Source organism: Vulpes lagopus, chromosome 8 (assembly GCF_018345385.1).
Source record: "Vulpes lagopus strain Blue_001 chromosome 8, ASM1834538v1, whole genome shotgun sequence".
NCBI classification, from domain to species: Eukaryota; Metazoa; Chordata; class Mammalia; order Carnivora; family Canidae; genus Vulpes; species Vulpes lagopus.
The window spans coordinates 124336665-124353000 of NC_054831.1; the positions used below are offsets into that span (position 1 = coordinate 124336665).

General features: G+C 42.4%; 1 protein-coding gene across 6 annotated transcripts in view; it reads left to right on the forward strand.

The window, feature by feature from the left end:
* The window catches only part of STPG1 (sperm tail PG-rich repeat containing 1), a 50783-nt gene that overhangs the window by 6774 nt on the left and 27673 nt on the right, over window positions 1-16336 (forward strand). For 5 of the 6 annotated variants that reach the window (XM_041768339.1, XM_041768345.1, XM_041768340.1 and 2 more), the window contains one exon: window positions 7801-7919. In XM_041768339.1, the coding sequence (XP_041624273.1) occupies window positions 7801-7919 (119 nt within the window). Of the gene's footprint in view, window positions 1-2012; window positions 3400-7800; window positions 7920-16336 lie in introns of those variants that run through there. The other variant, XM_041768343.1, reaches the window with a different exon arrangement.

A 16336-nucleotide genomic window follows, 5' to 3' on the forward strand; every position in this document is an offset into this window, starting at 1 on the left:
TGATGTGCTGGCTGGGGGGACTGGGGGAGGGGGGGAGGGAGGGAGGGAGCACTCAGGAGATGAAAGCTTCATTGTCCCAGCCCACAGGCTCTCCTCAGTTGTGTGAGTATGCACTAATTCTAGACCACATCTGGGGTTTAGGAATCATTGCTAGGGCTGGAAACCTCATTCCAAGATCCTTACTTCACTGCTTTTTCTTTCTTTTGTGGTATTTCCACCTCCCTGGTGGCACTTCTAGAGTCCCTGCTGATCTCCAACCTAGACCCAGAACTTTCTTCCTTCCTCCCATCCTTTGATTTTGTACTCTCACCTTTTCTTTAATACTTTTTAAAATCGAAGCATAATACGTATTCAGAAAAAGTACACAAATCATAATTAGACAGCTTTCTGAATATTCACAATGAAAATACAAGCTATAGAATCACTCTCTCAGTCTAAGAAAATAGAATCGCAGCAAGATCCCTAAAGCCCTGTCTTGTCACTTCCCTTCTCCGTGCAAGTAAACACGACAGCTATCCTGACTTCTAGTATCATTAATTACTTTAGCCTGTTATTGAACTTTAAAAAAAAAAGATTTATTTATTTATTTTAGCGAGACAGAGTGTGCACATCTGAGTGGTGGGAAGGGTGGGACAGAGGGAGCGAGAATCCCAAGCAGACTCCCCACTGAGCCCATGGGGGAGTGGAGGTGGGCTTTATTTCAGAACCCTAAGATCCTGATCTGAGCCTAAATCAAGAGTCAGATGCTAAATCCACTGAGCCACCCAGGCACCCCTTGTTTGTTTTTGAGCTTCATATCGATCCGAATCCTACAATATGAACTTTATTCTCTCAGCCTTCTCCACTCATGTTTGAGAGCTTTAACTCCGAGTTTCATGTATCAGTTAATGTTTCATTTTTGTCGCTACCAAGTTTTTCTTTGTCAGAATACACTGCCACTTATTTATCCATTCTCCTGTTGAAGGACTTTTGGGTTGTTTCTAGTCTGCCGCTACCCTGAATAAAAGCTTTTCAAACTAGGCTCGAACAGTTTTGGGGACATATATGTATGTATGTCATCTCTACTTCAGAGAAGAATTTCTGGGTCCGAGGATGTGTTAATGATCAGCTTGGTTGATACTGCCATTTTTCCAAAGTGCTTTTTGCCAATTTTACTTGGTTAAAAGCAAGATATGAGAATCCACATAATCAACAATGTCTTTTGCACAAAAGAGTTTTAATTTGTATTACTCTTTGATCAATGAGATTGAGCAATTTTTCACATGTTGGTTGACCTTTAGAATATTCTCTTAGGAGGAGTGATTGTTCAAGTTTTTTGCCTGTTTTATTAAATTGGATTTTTCTTATTTTTAAGAGTTCTTTAAACCATTCTAGAAATGAGTCAGTTTGTCGGCTACAGAGAGAGTGAATACCTTCTTTCAGTCTGTGACTTTTCTTTCTGCTCTTAATGATGTGCTAATCAACAGAAGGTCTTACTATAACCCAACTTGTCAATCCTTTCTATTTTAGTTACTCTGTATGTCTGTCCTATTTGAGAAATATTTACCCACCCCATATAATTTCTTCTAGAAATTGCATTATTTTACCTTTTGTGTCTAGACCTATAATTCAGTTGAAATTGTTTCTGTGTATGGTATGAGGTGAATGCACAAGTTTGGTGTTTTCAGTATCTGTAACCAAGTGACCCAGTACCATTGATTGAAAGGCCATTCTTTTTCTACTACTCTGGTGTTCTGCCTTTGTCATAAATCAAGTGTCTGTGTATTTGCAGAGCTGCTTCTGGATTCTTTATTCAGCTCAAATAGTATACTATACTATGCAATACTATACTATACTTTATTCAGTCTTTTCTTTCTTCTTAGAATCAACTTATTAATGTGCTAAAAATAAAAAAAAATCCTTGCTGTCATTTTGATTTAGATTGCATTGATTCCAGTAATCAATTTAGGGATAATTTACATCTCTATAATATTGAGTTCTCCCATGCATGTGCATCTCTTTTATTTAAATATTCTTAATTTTTCTCAAGAATGTTTTACAGATCTCTATGTAGAGCTCATGTGTATCTTCTTTATGTCTGTCTAGGTATTTGATTTTTATGCTGTTATAAGTGGCAATATTTTAATTTCCTTTTCTAATTGTATCCTGGTATAGAAATAAGACGAATTGACTTTTGTATATTGATCTTGATTCTAATGACCTTACTAAATTCAGCTAATCCCCTCATAGATCATCTATAGATTCTTAACTTTTTCAATGTGTAATCTTATCATTTGTAGATAATGACAGCTTTATTTCTTCCTTTCTGATCCATACATTTTAATTTATTTTTCTTGCCTTGTACTGGTTAAAGTCCTTCAGGACAATATTAAGAAAAGTGACAACAGTCTCCTGGTTTATCTCTCTTAGGAGAAAGCTTTTAATATTTCATTATCCAGTATCATGTTTGCTATGGACTTTTGTCATGGATAGCTTTTATCAGATTAGGGAAATTTGCTTCTATTCCTAATTGGCTAGGGTTTTTTTGTTTAATCCTAAAAGGACATTAGATTTTATGAAATACTTTTTCTATCTACTTAACAGATACTTCACCAAAAAAAAAAAAAGATATGCAGATGGGAAATAGCATATGAAGAGATGCTCAGCATCATTAGTTATTAGCAAAATGCAAATGAAAACCACAATGAAATACCACTACACAGCCCATGGGATGGCTGAACTGAAAAAGACTGCCCCCTATTGATGACGACATGCAGGACCAGTAACTCTCAGTGAAGACAGAGGCACAACTTTGGAGAAGAATTTGGCAATTTCTCTCAGAGTTAGACATTTGATCCAGCCATTCCTCTCCTGACTATTTACCCAACAGAAATGAAAACATATGTCGACTCAGAAGACTTATAGTGGAATGTAGATAACAGCTTTTATTTGCAATACCCGCAAACTGGAAACAACTCAAATTTCCATCAGCAATGTCACATTTCTATATAATGAAAATACTATTCAGCAATAAAATCAGTGAAGCATTGACACTTCAACAACATGATGAATCTCAAAATAATTATGCTGAAATAAGCCAGACAAAAATGAATACATACTACATGATTCCATTCTGCATCTACTGAGATGATCATACGGTTTTTTGTTTTTTTTTTAGTTGGTCAATATAGTGAATGACATTGACTTTCAAACATTAATCTAGCTTTGCAATACTGAGATAAACTCAACTTGGTCATGATGTATTACCTTTATGTATTGTTGGATTTAATTTACTAAAATTTTTCTAAGAATTTCTGCATGTGCCTTTATGAAGGTTATTGATCTGCAGTGGTTCCTCCCACCCCCACCATGACTTTGATTTTAGTATCAGAGTGATGCTGGCCTTCTGGAATGGATTGGGTAATGTCTTATCCTCTTCAATCTTCTGCGATAGATTATAAAAAATTAATAGGTAGAGTGTTCTATAAATGTCAACTAGGTCAAGTTAGGTAATAGCATTGCTCAAGTCATGTATTTTTTTTTTTAAATTTTATTTTTAAGTAATCTCTACACCCAACTTGGGGCTCAGACTCACAGCCCCAAAATCAAGAGTTGCATGCTCTTACCCACTGACCTAGCCAGGTGCCCCCAAGTCTTATATATTTTTGCTGATCTTCTATCTACTTATTTAAATTATTGAAGGAGGAACTTTTAAATCTGATTATAGTTGTGGAGTATTCTATTTCTTCTTGTAGTACTATCAGCTTTTACTTCATGTATTTTTAGTTCCTTGTTATTGGGTGTATCAGCATTAGGCCATATTCTCTTGAGGAACTGACCCCTTTATGATTACAAAATGACTCTCTTTATTGCAGGTAATATTTCTTTGCCCGATATTAATATCTAGGTTTCTTCTGTGTAGTGTTAACATAGTATATCTTTTCCCATTCTTTTATTTTTAACCTATTTCTGGAGTTATATCTAAAGTGTATACATATATATTTTTAAGATTTTATTTATTTTAGAGAGAGAGAGAGAATGCGAGTGGGGGGGGGGAGGAACAGAGGGAGAGGGACAAGCAGAGGGATAGGGACAAGCAGAGGGAGAGGGACAAGCACACTGAGCACAAAGCCTGATGCAGGGCTCGATCCCAGGACCCTGATATCATGACCTGAGCCAAAATCAAGAGTTGGCTGCTTAACCAACTGAGCAACCGAGGCACTCCTAAAGTATGTTTCTTGAGGTATATAATTAGGTCTTCTTCTCTTAACTATTTTGACCATCTCTGTCTTTTGATTGGGATGTTTATTGAACATTGAAATTTAATGTGAATATTGGTACATAGGTTTAAGTTTACCATCTTGGGATTTGCTTACTATTTGTCCTATCTGTTCCTTATTTACTTTTTCTGCCATCTTTTGCATTGAGTATTTTTGTTTGTTTGTTTCTGTTTTATTCCATTTGTTGACTTATTAGGAATAACTCTTGGGGGACCTGACTTGCTCAGTTGGTGGAGCATGCAACACTTGATCTCAGGGTAGTGTGTTCATGTTGGGTATAGAGATTACTCTAAAAAAATTTTTTGGGGGAGGTGGGTGGAGGATGGGGGTGACTGGGGGATGGGCACTGAGGGGGGCACTTGATGGGATGGGCACTGGTGTTATTCTATATGTTGGCAAATTGAACACCAATAAAAAATAAATAAAAAAATAAAAAAATTTTTTTGAAGGAAGGAATAACTTTTGCAGTGTTTTAGAATAACTTTTTTTTTTTTTTTTTTTTTTTTTTTTTTTTTTTAGAATAACTTTTTGCAGTGTTTTCTGAGTGGCTGCTTTGACCTTTGGCTGAATCAGACCTGCTGCCGGTTTTTATAAATTAATTTTGGTTTTGATTGTTTGTCTTCTCTTTATGAATTGCATTTTTTCTTCTTCACATGCCTATTAATCCTTAATTGGATACCATATATTTTGCATTTTATTTGTTGGGTGCTGAGTCCTTTTGTAGTCCCGCAAAGTCCTGTGCTTTGTTTTGGGAGTTAAATTACTTGGAAATAGTTGGATTTTTTCAAGTCTTGCTGTTAAGTGTTGTTAGCTGGAAGCAGGGCAGCATTTAGCCTAGCATTTTGCTGTCTGTGAGGTGAAACTCTCTGCATACTCTATGTTCTAGGAATTATAAAGCTTTCTACTCTGATGAGTGGAAATAGGAGTTATGCCTATACTGATATTCAGGTGTTTTTGTTCAACTTATTTCTTTCAGTTGATTTTTTGCCCAGCCTTGGGTAGTTTTGTCACATGCATCTACTGATCAATACTCAGGAAACCAGTGTAGTCTCCAGAGCTCTTTCTCTGTGTAGCTCCCTTCTCTGGTTTTCTGCTTTGTGAACTTTAGAAACCTGGTTTTTCTGGGCTTCCAGATTCATTTCCTCAGCTCAAGAAGACTGCCAGGCTCCCCGTGGTCTCCTCCTTCCTGTGATGTGGCTTGGAAACTTCTCCAGGCAGCAAGCTGTGGGCAATCTTATTGCTGACCCATTTGCTTCCCATTTCTCAGGGATCCATCTTTTGTTGCTTGATGTCCAGTATCTGGAAAACCATTAGTTACATATATTTTGCCCCTGTCTAACTTCTGTTTCCACAGCTAGGAGGGCAAATCCAGTCCCACTTTGGTTGGAAATGAAAATTCAGTTATCCAGAGTGGTTGTTGTGGGTTATTTTTTAAAACTTATTTTTCTGGTTGTCTTCCTCGAGAGGGTGGCTTTCATGCATATTGTTCTACCACAGCCAGAAGCCAAAGTGTTTGATCTTCCTTTGAGTCAGGAAACTTTTCTCCTTCCCCAAGGAGATGGCTTTCCTTTTACCTTAAAAAAACAAACAAACAAAAAACAGAGGCCCCCTTTCTTTGCTGTTTTTTTCTGCAATCTCTTCCAGTGGACTTTTAGAAACAAAAACCAGGAAGACTTGCATGTGATGCTTTCTGATTTGCTCTCTCTCATTCCCCTTAAAGAAAAAATACAGAGCCATCCACCTACTAAATGTGGGTGGGAAGAGAAGGGAGGAAAGGAGTGAATATACCATATGTTTATCTCTCACATGTTTTCTAGCCCAACATTTATTCTGCTTCTTTGACTTCATCTTCAATCTGAGCAAATTGGGCAAGATTGCCACCTCCCCATTATTTCATGCATTGGTCTGTGTTGGGGAGGTCCTACTCTGGGTCAGACTCAGGAAGAAGTAGCACAGCTTGGAGCTTAAGGGCTGGGGCTCATTAGACCAGCTGTGTTCAAACCCTGGCTGTTTCATTTCAGAGCGGTGTGGTTTAGATGTGTAACTAAGCCTCAGTTTCCTCGTCTGTAAAGCTTGTTCATAATAACACCTCCTGAGGGGGTCCCTGTTGGCATAGGGTTTCCCTGTCTGAAAAGCAGTTTTGTGTTTCCAAAAATTCAGAGACTAAGAAATGGGCCTTAAAGATAGTTTCTATGCAATGTCACCCCCACATCCTGCCACCTTTCTTTCCCTTATCTCTCTTTTTTCAACTTTTGCACACATTTTCTCTTTGAGGGTTCCCACTTGGGTGTTGAGATGATATGGCTCCATGTTGTGCACATCCTGCAGAGGCAGGATGGACCCCTACCCAAAATTTGGCTTGAATGTCAAGACCAGTGATGCCACATACTCAAAAAGAGGATATGAGAAGGTTTATTACTCACATAATAAGGCTTTCTGGGGGGAGCAGGGGAGGCTTCCCAATCTGGCCCCAGAATGGCTGGAGAGAGGGGAAGGGAGACACACTTGGGGTTTTATTGTGGTTAGGAGGTGGGGTTGGAGTGAGGAAAAGGGATTGTATGCTTTGATCTTCTGGTACCAAAGAGAAGAGCCTCCAGGGCTCATCAGTTTACCCAATGTGGGGCAGGAGGGGAAGAGGAAAGACTAAGACTTTAGAGCTGTCAGCATCCAACATCAAGACATGGAGTCAGATTCTATTACACTCTCAGGTGGGAGTTTGTGATTCATCTGCTGTGCAGAGAGTTGCTACCTGTGGAGACTTAAGAATCCCAATGTGTGAGGCCTTCTCTCAGATGCAGGGAGGGGGAGGAGGAAAGCAGGGAATTTATATATCATTGATACATCACAACCCAGACATCTATAATTTTAAGTTGATTTGCTACCTGATCCCCTTATGCTTTTTACCCCGCATTTGCACAAAGCAAAAACGTAAGTTTACACTCGTCTTGCACAGTGCCAGGACAGCAAGCCCGTTTGGGATTTCCCTAACCTCTTTGGATTTTATGGCGCTTTGCTGAGGTGTGAGTCTGGGCTGAGGATGAACACCCATCTCCTCTTCCTGGCTGCTCTAGAATGGTTTTGTGTCCCCTTTTGCATGGCAAGACTGTCTTCCCTGTCAGATCCCTCCTCTTCCCTGGGACAATATACTTCAGTGATGTGACCAAGTCTCACTAGTTTAAGGGTTGAGGCGGGAGTGCCAGGGGGTGGGGAATACCCAATAAATTACAAAGAGGGAAAGAAAGTAAAGAGAATATTTTTTAAAAAGTAAGTTTCATGTTTATCTCCTGTCAAAAGACAACTTTCTCTTGTTTTCCATTTAAAATAAAACTTTAAGGGGCGCCTGGCTAAGCTCAGTGAGTGGAGCGTGAGACTCTTGATCTCACAGTTGTGAGTTCAAGCCCTGTGTTGGTGTGGAGATTACCTAAAAATAAAATCTTGAAAAAAAATAACAAAACAAAATAAAATAAAACTTTAAAATGCTCTCTGTTTTCTGGATTTGTCAATTCTCCATGCTAATTTTTATTTTGTTTCTATCGTTTAGGTTTTACTGCCGCATATCCAACACAATCCTCCATTCCTTTTAAAAGCCAGACTTCAACAATTCTAGAATCAGAAAAAAAGGGATTCAACAGTCAAGCCAAGAGATTTTATTATAAAAAGGTAATGACATCGAAACTCTTTTAGTCTGGCTTTGAGCCTCGGGGAGACAGGCTCACAAGTCGGGCTGGTGCAGTTATCACTGGGACCAGTAGAGGGCAGTGTCACCCAAGGAGCCACAGCCTCCTCCCCACTTGGGTGCTCTGAATCCTAAGAGTGAGTTGGGAAGGTATTAGATCCAGGGAGAACAGCGTCTGGACTTAGGGTGCCACTTTGAATGCCAAAAAACTATTTTTAAGAAGAAATGTATTTTAAAATTTATTATAAAAATATAAAATTCAAAAATTGCTGGTATATGGAGTAAAAATCCTTTTCAACCCCCACCCCCACCCCCACCTCCACCCCCAGTTTCACTTCTCTGGACAGGAGAAGAGATATAAGGTTTTCTTCAAATAACACACTAGGAAAAACAAGAGAGTCAAATAAATTCTAAATGACCTCTGTGATGAAGGCCTCCCCTCCTCTTTTTAAAAAAGTTCCTTTAACTTCCTTCCTTATTACTGATCTTGTTTTTCCTCCACCTTTACCCTCTTACCCACATATTTCTGCATCCCTTTTCCTCTTTGATCTGGAAAATTCTGCTTGGCTTCTGATCCTCAGGCAGCTTGGCCTTTCACGGGCTGAAGGCCCAAGGGTCTGACCTTCTCTCTCTCACCAGCAGGGGGCTGAAGCACCTCACAGTCATCCTCAGAGTCTTTTAACATCTTCCTTCCTTTATTCATTTAACCAAGATCTTTAGAATAACATCCTTTTGAAGGAGTCATCATCTCGGCTATCTTTGTCTGCATTCTGAAAGTGGTTTTGATCCCATAACCTACCAAGATGGTAGAGAGGGAAGGAGGAGATGTAGGTGCTGAAGGCAAGTGAGTCAGACAGGACTTGGGAGGGCTGTTGCTCAGCAAGCCCCTTTGCCCCTCGGCCTGTTCCTGCTTTGTAAACAAGAGTGCTGAATGAGAGAATGTTTAAGTTCCTTTCACTTCTGACATTTTAGGATTCTGAGAAAGCAAATAATAAAGAATATAGTGTGTGTGTAGATGCATGCACACACACACATTTTTAATTACTTGAAGGTTTTCCCCAAAGATGATAAATAAGATATTTGCTCAGGAGCCTTCTCTCTTCTCCCTCTAGTTTCTGGGTCTGTTTTAACTGTCCCTCTGTCTCTTGGGTTTGGTGTCGCGTTTGTCAAGCCAGTGATAATATATTGTCCATCTCTAGAACACTTGCAGTCCAGCCTCCAATAAAAGTAATAGCAGCCACAATTTACTGATGCCTTCTCTGTGTGCAGTCACTTTTAGACCACAGCTCTAATCCTCAGAACAATGCTAAAAAGGAAGGGTTTATTATCTTAATTTAACAGGAGAGGAAATTGAGGCTTAGGAAAGTTAAATGACCCACCCAAGGTCATACAGCACAGGGCTTGGCGCATAAGAGACCCGACATAAATATTTGCTGAATCAACATGGAAAGAATTAGACCTCAAACCCAAGTCTAGCTCACTCCAAAGCCTCATGTTCTTTCCACACACAACCACACCCCCTTTTGTGGCCTGCGAAGCCCTACATTTGATTTCTGAAAGTCAGCAGGTATGTTTCTGAATAGGCCTTAGCAAAACAGCCCAAGCTCAAGAGAGGGAAAGATGTCAAGCAATGTGCGTAGGCGCCATTCTACGTGATCTGGTTCTGAAGACTGAAATCCTGAAACCAAAGAGGACATCATTTCGAGTTAGTGTTCTAGCTATTATTGCTCTTCAGAAAAGTTTCTGCTGAAGGAACCAAGGTGGCAGACAGCCAAAGCTACAGGCAGCATCAAATACAGAAAATAAATCATTCAGAAGTTCGATTCGCACTTTCCACATGTAGTCAGCGTTGGTTTAACAACGTGGAAACTTTCAACTAAGCATTTGAAAGTCTTCTGTAAAGAAGGATGGAATTTTGTGGCAAGAGCATGGGATCTATAAATCACGTCCCTGTGCTCTGCCCTATTGAAGAGCTGTGCATCCTTAGACTAGTCCCTTGGCTTTTTTTTTTTAAAAGATTTTATTTATTTATTCATGAGACACACAGAAAGAGGCAGAGACACAGGCAGAGGGAGAAGCAGGCTCCATGTACGAGCCCGATGTGGGACTCGATCCCAGGACTCCAGGATCAGGCCCTGGGCTGAAGGCGGCACTAAACCGCTGAGCCACTCAGGGATCCCTTGTCTCTTGGCTTTTCAGAACTTCAGCTTCCTCATCTGAAACATAAGAAAAATTGGGGCTATATCATTTTTTAGGTTCGTCAAGCTATGAAAAGAGAGAGAGAGGGAAAACTTTCTTGTCCCATGCTCATTATTCTCATTTTTCTTGAAGGAAACGGACACGGAGAAGTTAAAGATCTTGTTTAACATCACCCAATAATTTAGTGAGGCAATGCAAATTAAAAACAGATTTTAAAACTCTGGTGTTTCACCACCCTTCTTAGAACATTAATCATCCACACCCTGAGCCTGATCTCATAACTTGGTTGTATCCGCACAATAGTTCTGTGACCCATTTAGCACATCTTTAACACAGAGCATCGGCGTCTTGTGCAATGTGCGCTTACCTTATCAGTCTAACCTTGTGGGGAAACACTGCCCAGCTCGCATGCCCTGTATGGATCTGAGTCCTGAGTACAGGGAATCCTTCGTAGAGCTTGGTGTCAGGACTGGCAGTTGGTGCTGCTAGAAACGAAGTCTGCTTCCCTGCACATTTTATGATTATTTCCAGATGTGTGGGTGACTCTGTGTGCATGAGGAGACTTGCCTAATCTGGGACAGAATGTAGCCCAGGAGCCCGATGGACATTTTCTTCCTCCCCCTCCCTCTTTCCCATCTCTCTCTGGACGGTGGCCACTGCTTTCCAAGCTGTGTAATGCTAACAATATCTTCGCATCATTTTAAGAGCAAGGATGTTATAATAGGTAGGCCCTTGCCAGGGATGATGGTTCCGTGATTCTAAACCTGACTTATCCCTTCCAGACTTAAATGAATGAATGCTGGTAGCGTGCGTGTGGGCACTGTATCTTCTAGATGGGTGCAATTTAAAAATACATGTGACATTTATATGTCGGGCCCAACAGTAAGTCCACCCTCCCACATGGTATATAGGCCTGTGTTTAATTTGTGGTGAACTTGTATGAAGTTAATAATATTTCACTTATTAACTTGGCAAGGCACTGGACCAGGGATATTTTACATGTCCAGGATATTTAAGTGAAAGGAAGTTCAGTCTGCAGGGACTGCCATGTTCAAGGGGATAATTACCCCAAGTGTACACTCAGCTGCGTGTTGGAACCATAGTAGGGCCCTGCCTGACCTTTCTGCCCTGGAAGCCTGATTTCTCCATATCATCACCGGCACACATCCCTAAGGAGACTGTAGTATATGTTCCTAGAAATAACAAACACTTGGCTGGCACTGACCACATGCCAGGCACCCCTCGAAGACTTTTGCATTTATTAACTCATTTAATCCCCATAATAACCCTGTGGAGTGAGTCTTATCATTATCCCTGATTTCTACATAATGACCCTGAGACACAAAGAGGTTTGAGTAACTTGCACAGCCAGGGTCAGGCAAGAGCAAGGATGGGCTCAGGCAGTAGCTCCTGGTTCCCAGACACTGTTCCCTGTGTCTCCTCGGGACGGAGGCAATGACACCTCCTTTGTGCTCTAACAGCTGCTCCTGTGCCCCTGGCCACCTTCTGCTTGGCCTGATGATAGTAGGTGTGTACGTTGGGAAGTCCTGGGGTCATCGGTGTGCTTTCCTCACCCTAGCACCCCTCAAAAGTGCACAGAGCAAATGAGCCCCACTCCAGTCTCCACATTCATTGAGTCACGGAACACACCCCATCCGTCGTGCACGTCCATCCCACTCCTAGAACGTGTGAGCTAACAGGTTGTGCTGTGTCTTCACACCTTAGCACAGGCTCTGGTCCGCAGGAGTTTGCCATGTGTGTTTATTAAGTTTTTGCCAATATTCCAGTTGGGGGATTTCAAGGGGCTGCTAATAAGCTGACACCAGATTCGAGCAAGAGGAGGGCTCTGAAAAAAGAGGAGCAGGGGTGCTCTCAGGGACAATACCCTCAATAACCGGTGCTTCAAAAATGAGGGCTTGACTTCTCTTGTCTATGTTTGTAACCCAGCCTGCCGGGCCAGCTGTGGCCAAAGACCTTGGGCCCATTCTAATCTGGCAGGCGGCCAGTGTCCCCACTGCGCTGGCTTCCTCACACTTACCTGAGTGACTCAGAAACAATCTCCTCAAGAGACTGCATCCCATTCTCTTGCTTGTTCCTTAGGGCTCCCAGAGAACTTTCCTTTCTGATGTCCTCCCCCATTCTGAACAAAAATGTGGTGTTTCCCTGCATGGAGGATGCTCCCTCCCTTTTCAGCTGTGATCAGAGGTGTGGGAACTTTGAGGCCAGACAGAAATATATGTGGGGTGAGGTAGGTGGGTAGAGAAAGCAGGGAGGGGGAAGGGCGTCTTACAAGGAACAAATCTGAGTCTGAGATAGTTTGAACCAGAAGGGCCTCCGTGGTCCTGCATCCCCGGAGTCAGCAGAAGGACCCTTTCTGTGATGGTATCTCACAGTGAAGCCCACTGGTAGGCCAGGTAGAGGAAACAATGGTGCTCAAAAGTGCTGCCAACTCCGGCCGCCTCTCCCTGGCTCCCTGGTGGATGCCTGAGATGAGGTCTGAAAACCACAGATCCTGACAGCCACCCCACACACCTCCTTGCAGGTTCACAGATGAGGGGCAGGAGATCCAGTAAGGGGATGTGCCCTGGGGACAGATGCCAGCTCTCCCACCGTGCAGTCAGTGCTGTCCTCATCACTTTGGCCACGTCAACCTGAGGGAAAGCTTTCAACGAAGTCAACAAGGTCGATGGACTCATTGTCCCGAGCCCCTAAAACTAGAGGCATTTGTACAAAAGAAATCGTTCACTCAAGAGACCTAAATCTCTGTGTGGTAAAACCAGTGGGTTAGCCATAGCACAGGGGTCTGCTTCCACCTCAGGCACGTCCTCCTCCTGTTAGATACTTCTAAGCCCTTCAGCAGACCCCTGATTTTCATTCATTTTGTGTGCTCCTGAGCAAAGCCAACTTGTCAGCCCCAAAATAGACCGAAGCAAGTTGAAATATCTTTGAAGAGTCAAAAGGCAGCTCTAGTGTGGTCTTTGGTCAATGATCCAACAGAGACTACGTTTCCCAAGCCAAGAAATGGATCAACAAACCACTGATTTGAAAGTATTAATTGAACAGAATTTCTGAAATCAGGGCTAGAACCTTCAGGCTCTATAAATGGCTCCAGGTTACTTCCTGGAGTAACCTGGAGTATATGGGTAACACTTCCTATAACCTATGGACATATCTGGGGTGAGGAGGTACATGCCCTGCTCCCTGTTGCCGCTGCCTCATTGCCTGTCTAACCTATCCCAAGGTTGAGTGAACATAGATCTTTGTTCCACCCGTGGTACCTGCAGAGGCTGCCATTTGGGACTCTAATCCTTCCAAAGGGCCCTCAAAGTGCATTTTAACCAAATGTCACCTAGATGTGTTGGGTCAAAGGGTGGGAGCACACCAACTCGTCCTCCCATGGTCACTCCCACTCTCTCAAGTTCTTTTACCCTATGGGAAGGTTTGGCTCCATCGCAGCTGCCGTGGGCAATGCCAAGAGTAGTGGCCACACACCGGCGCTGCTCTCACCCTTCTGCAGGAATCGTGAATCAAACCCACTCAATCCTCACACTATGGGGAGGCCTGGGAGACAACAGTATGGGATCCACATGGTCCTCTTGGCACTGGGCAGGCAGTAAGCAGACCTCAGTTAAATAGTTCTCTTCCCTTCTCCCTCCCTACACCCATTTTTGCTTTGTCTGTTTATTTCGTTTTTGCCTTCTGGGGTGGTCTTGGCTAAGAAAACTTGGTTTTGCAGCTAAGTTCACTCCAGTTGCAATCACTTGGATTCTTACTCCTGGGATCCACCCTGAGAGGTCTAAACTCACCCAAGTCACAAAAAGTCGTATGAACTGTTACCCAGAAGTGAAAGTTCTGGATTTGTATTGCCCTCCCAGCCAGCCATTCATCAATTGCAGGAGAAAGCCTGAAGGCTCTGCAGTTGGAAGTCTCCCTCTGAAGAGCTTAAAAACCTACCTGCGTGTCGTGGGAAGGCAGCGGCGCGCTGGTAAACCACCTCTCCTCTCCACAAAGGAAAGTTCTGATTTACAGCATTTGCCAGTTTCTGTGGTGTAAATACTCCCACCTTGCTTTCAATCTACCACCAGCAAAATCTCTGACATTCTAACAGTCACCCTCTCAAGCTGCCATGGGCCGGCTCCAGCATAGTGCTGCCTCTTTTCAGAAATATCCTTAAGAGCGAACAGACAGTCTTCTCTCCCTCCAGGCTAAGAGGCGACAGCCCTCTTCATATTTGGCCTGGACTCAAACCAGTTTGCAACATAGCAGAAGTAAAACATGATCAAGGTCTGGTGAGGTTGCCAGAGTTAGCAAATAAAAACACAAGATTTCTAGTTAATGTAGAATTTCAGATAATATCAACTATTTTAGTATAAGTATATCCCAAATATTGCATGGGATATACTTACGCTAAAATAGCTTTTCGCTGTTTATCTGAAGTTCAAATTTAACTGGCAGAGTAGGAGGGAGCAGCCTTGCATGTCTTGTATTTTATCAGGCAATTCTAGCTCCTCAGACACGGTAGGTGCCGGGAAAGTTTGTGTGAACTGATGATGGCAAGTATTGAGTGTGGCGTAGACTGGAAGCTGGAGGTGTGTGTCTTCCTTATTCACTATTTAAACCTGGAAGAGTTACATGTCCTGCTTCAGCTCTTTGACTTAGGGGCTCTTGAAGCTAAGAGACACCCAAAGGCATTGAATCCGATATCTTTGATTTACAAATGAGGAAACTGAGGCCCAGCCATGTGACTTGCTCAAGGTCATTTAGCTCTTAGCAGCATTAAGACTAAAATTTCCTGATTCAAAACTCAGTGGGATTTTTTTTTCTTTTATCCTATACATTCTCATTTGAAAATCAGTTTGGTTTAGTAGGTAAGAGTAGACTCTGTATGTGTATTGGGGTGGGCAAAATGGGTGAAGGGAGTCAAAAGGTACAAACTTCTAGTTATAAATAAGTCATGGGGATGTAACGTACAGTGTGGCGACTACAGTTAGCAATACTGTATTGCATTTGGGGAGTTGCTAGGAGAGATCTTAAAAGTTCTTAAAAGAACTAGGCTAGATCTTAAAAGTTCTCATCACAAGACAAAAATTCTGGAACTGTGTATGGTGATAGATGTTAACTGGACTGACTGTGGCGATCACTTTCCAGTGTGTACAAATATTGAACCATTATGCCATATACACAAAACTAATATAATGTTATGTGTCAATCGTACCTCGATTAAAAAAAAAAAGATTTTGTACTAAGACCACCTGGGTTCAAATTCTGGCTCTGATAGTTTCTAGCCATGTGACCTTGGGACTTATCTCTTCCCATCTTTAAAATGGGGATTAGGGATGCCTGGGTGGCTCAGCGGTCAGGTGTCTGCCTTCGGCTCAGGGCACGATTTCAGGGTCCTAGGATCAAATCCTGCATCAGGCTCTCTGCTCTGTGGGGTGTCTGCTTCTCCCTCTCCCTCTGTCCCTCACTCCCACTAGTGCTCTCTCTCTCACTCGCTCTGCTCTCTCTCAAATAAATAAATACATAAATAAAATCTTTAAAATAAAATGGGGACTAAATGAGTTACTGCATGTAAAGTACTCAGAACAGTGCCTGGCACACAGTGAGCAGCTACTCAATAAATAAATGCTAAGCCCACAAACAGCCGCCTAGAAAAATCTCTTCCTTGTTTTTCTGTAGCTCCTTGAATCTGCTCCCTCGTGCCAGATTTCTTCTGAACTTGGCCTAGGGTGGTGGTGCACCTGCTTCTATTGCATGTCTCATGGCCTGCCCCACTCTCCCTGGTGATCAGCCCCCGCACTCTGGGCACCCCAAATCATCACCACCTACAAAGTGGGAATCAGCGTCCCTGTATCTACCTGCTTCGAGCAACGCTCAAAGGATTACACTGCATTTAAAATTCAGCACAGGGACACCTGGGTGGCTCAGCAGTTAAGCATCTGCCTTTGGCTCAGGGCATGATCCTGGGGTCCTGGGGATCGAGTGCCATATCCGGCTCCCTGCAAAGAGCCTGCTTCTCCCTCCGCCTGTGTCTCTGCCTCTCTGTGTGTGTCTCTCATGAGTAAATAAAATCTTTAAAATAAAATAAAATTCAGCACAGAAGAACCTGTTAATCTCACTGATGGCCCTATCTTATATATTAAACCATAATCACACACTGCTCAGGCCAGACTGGAAAGTCCTGGAAGGCCCTGGTAGCACT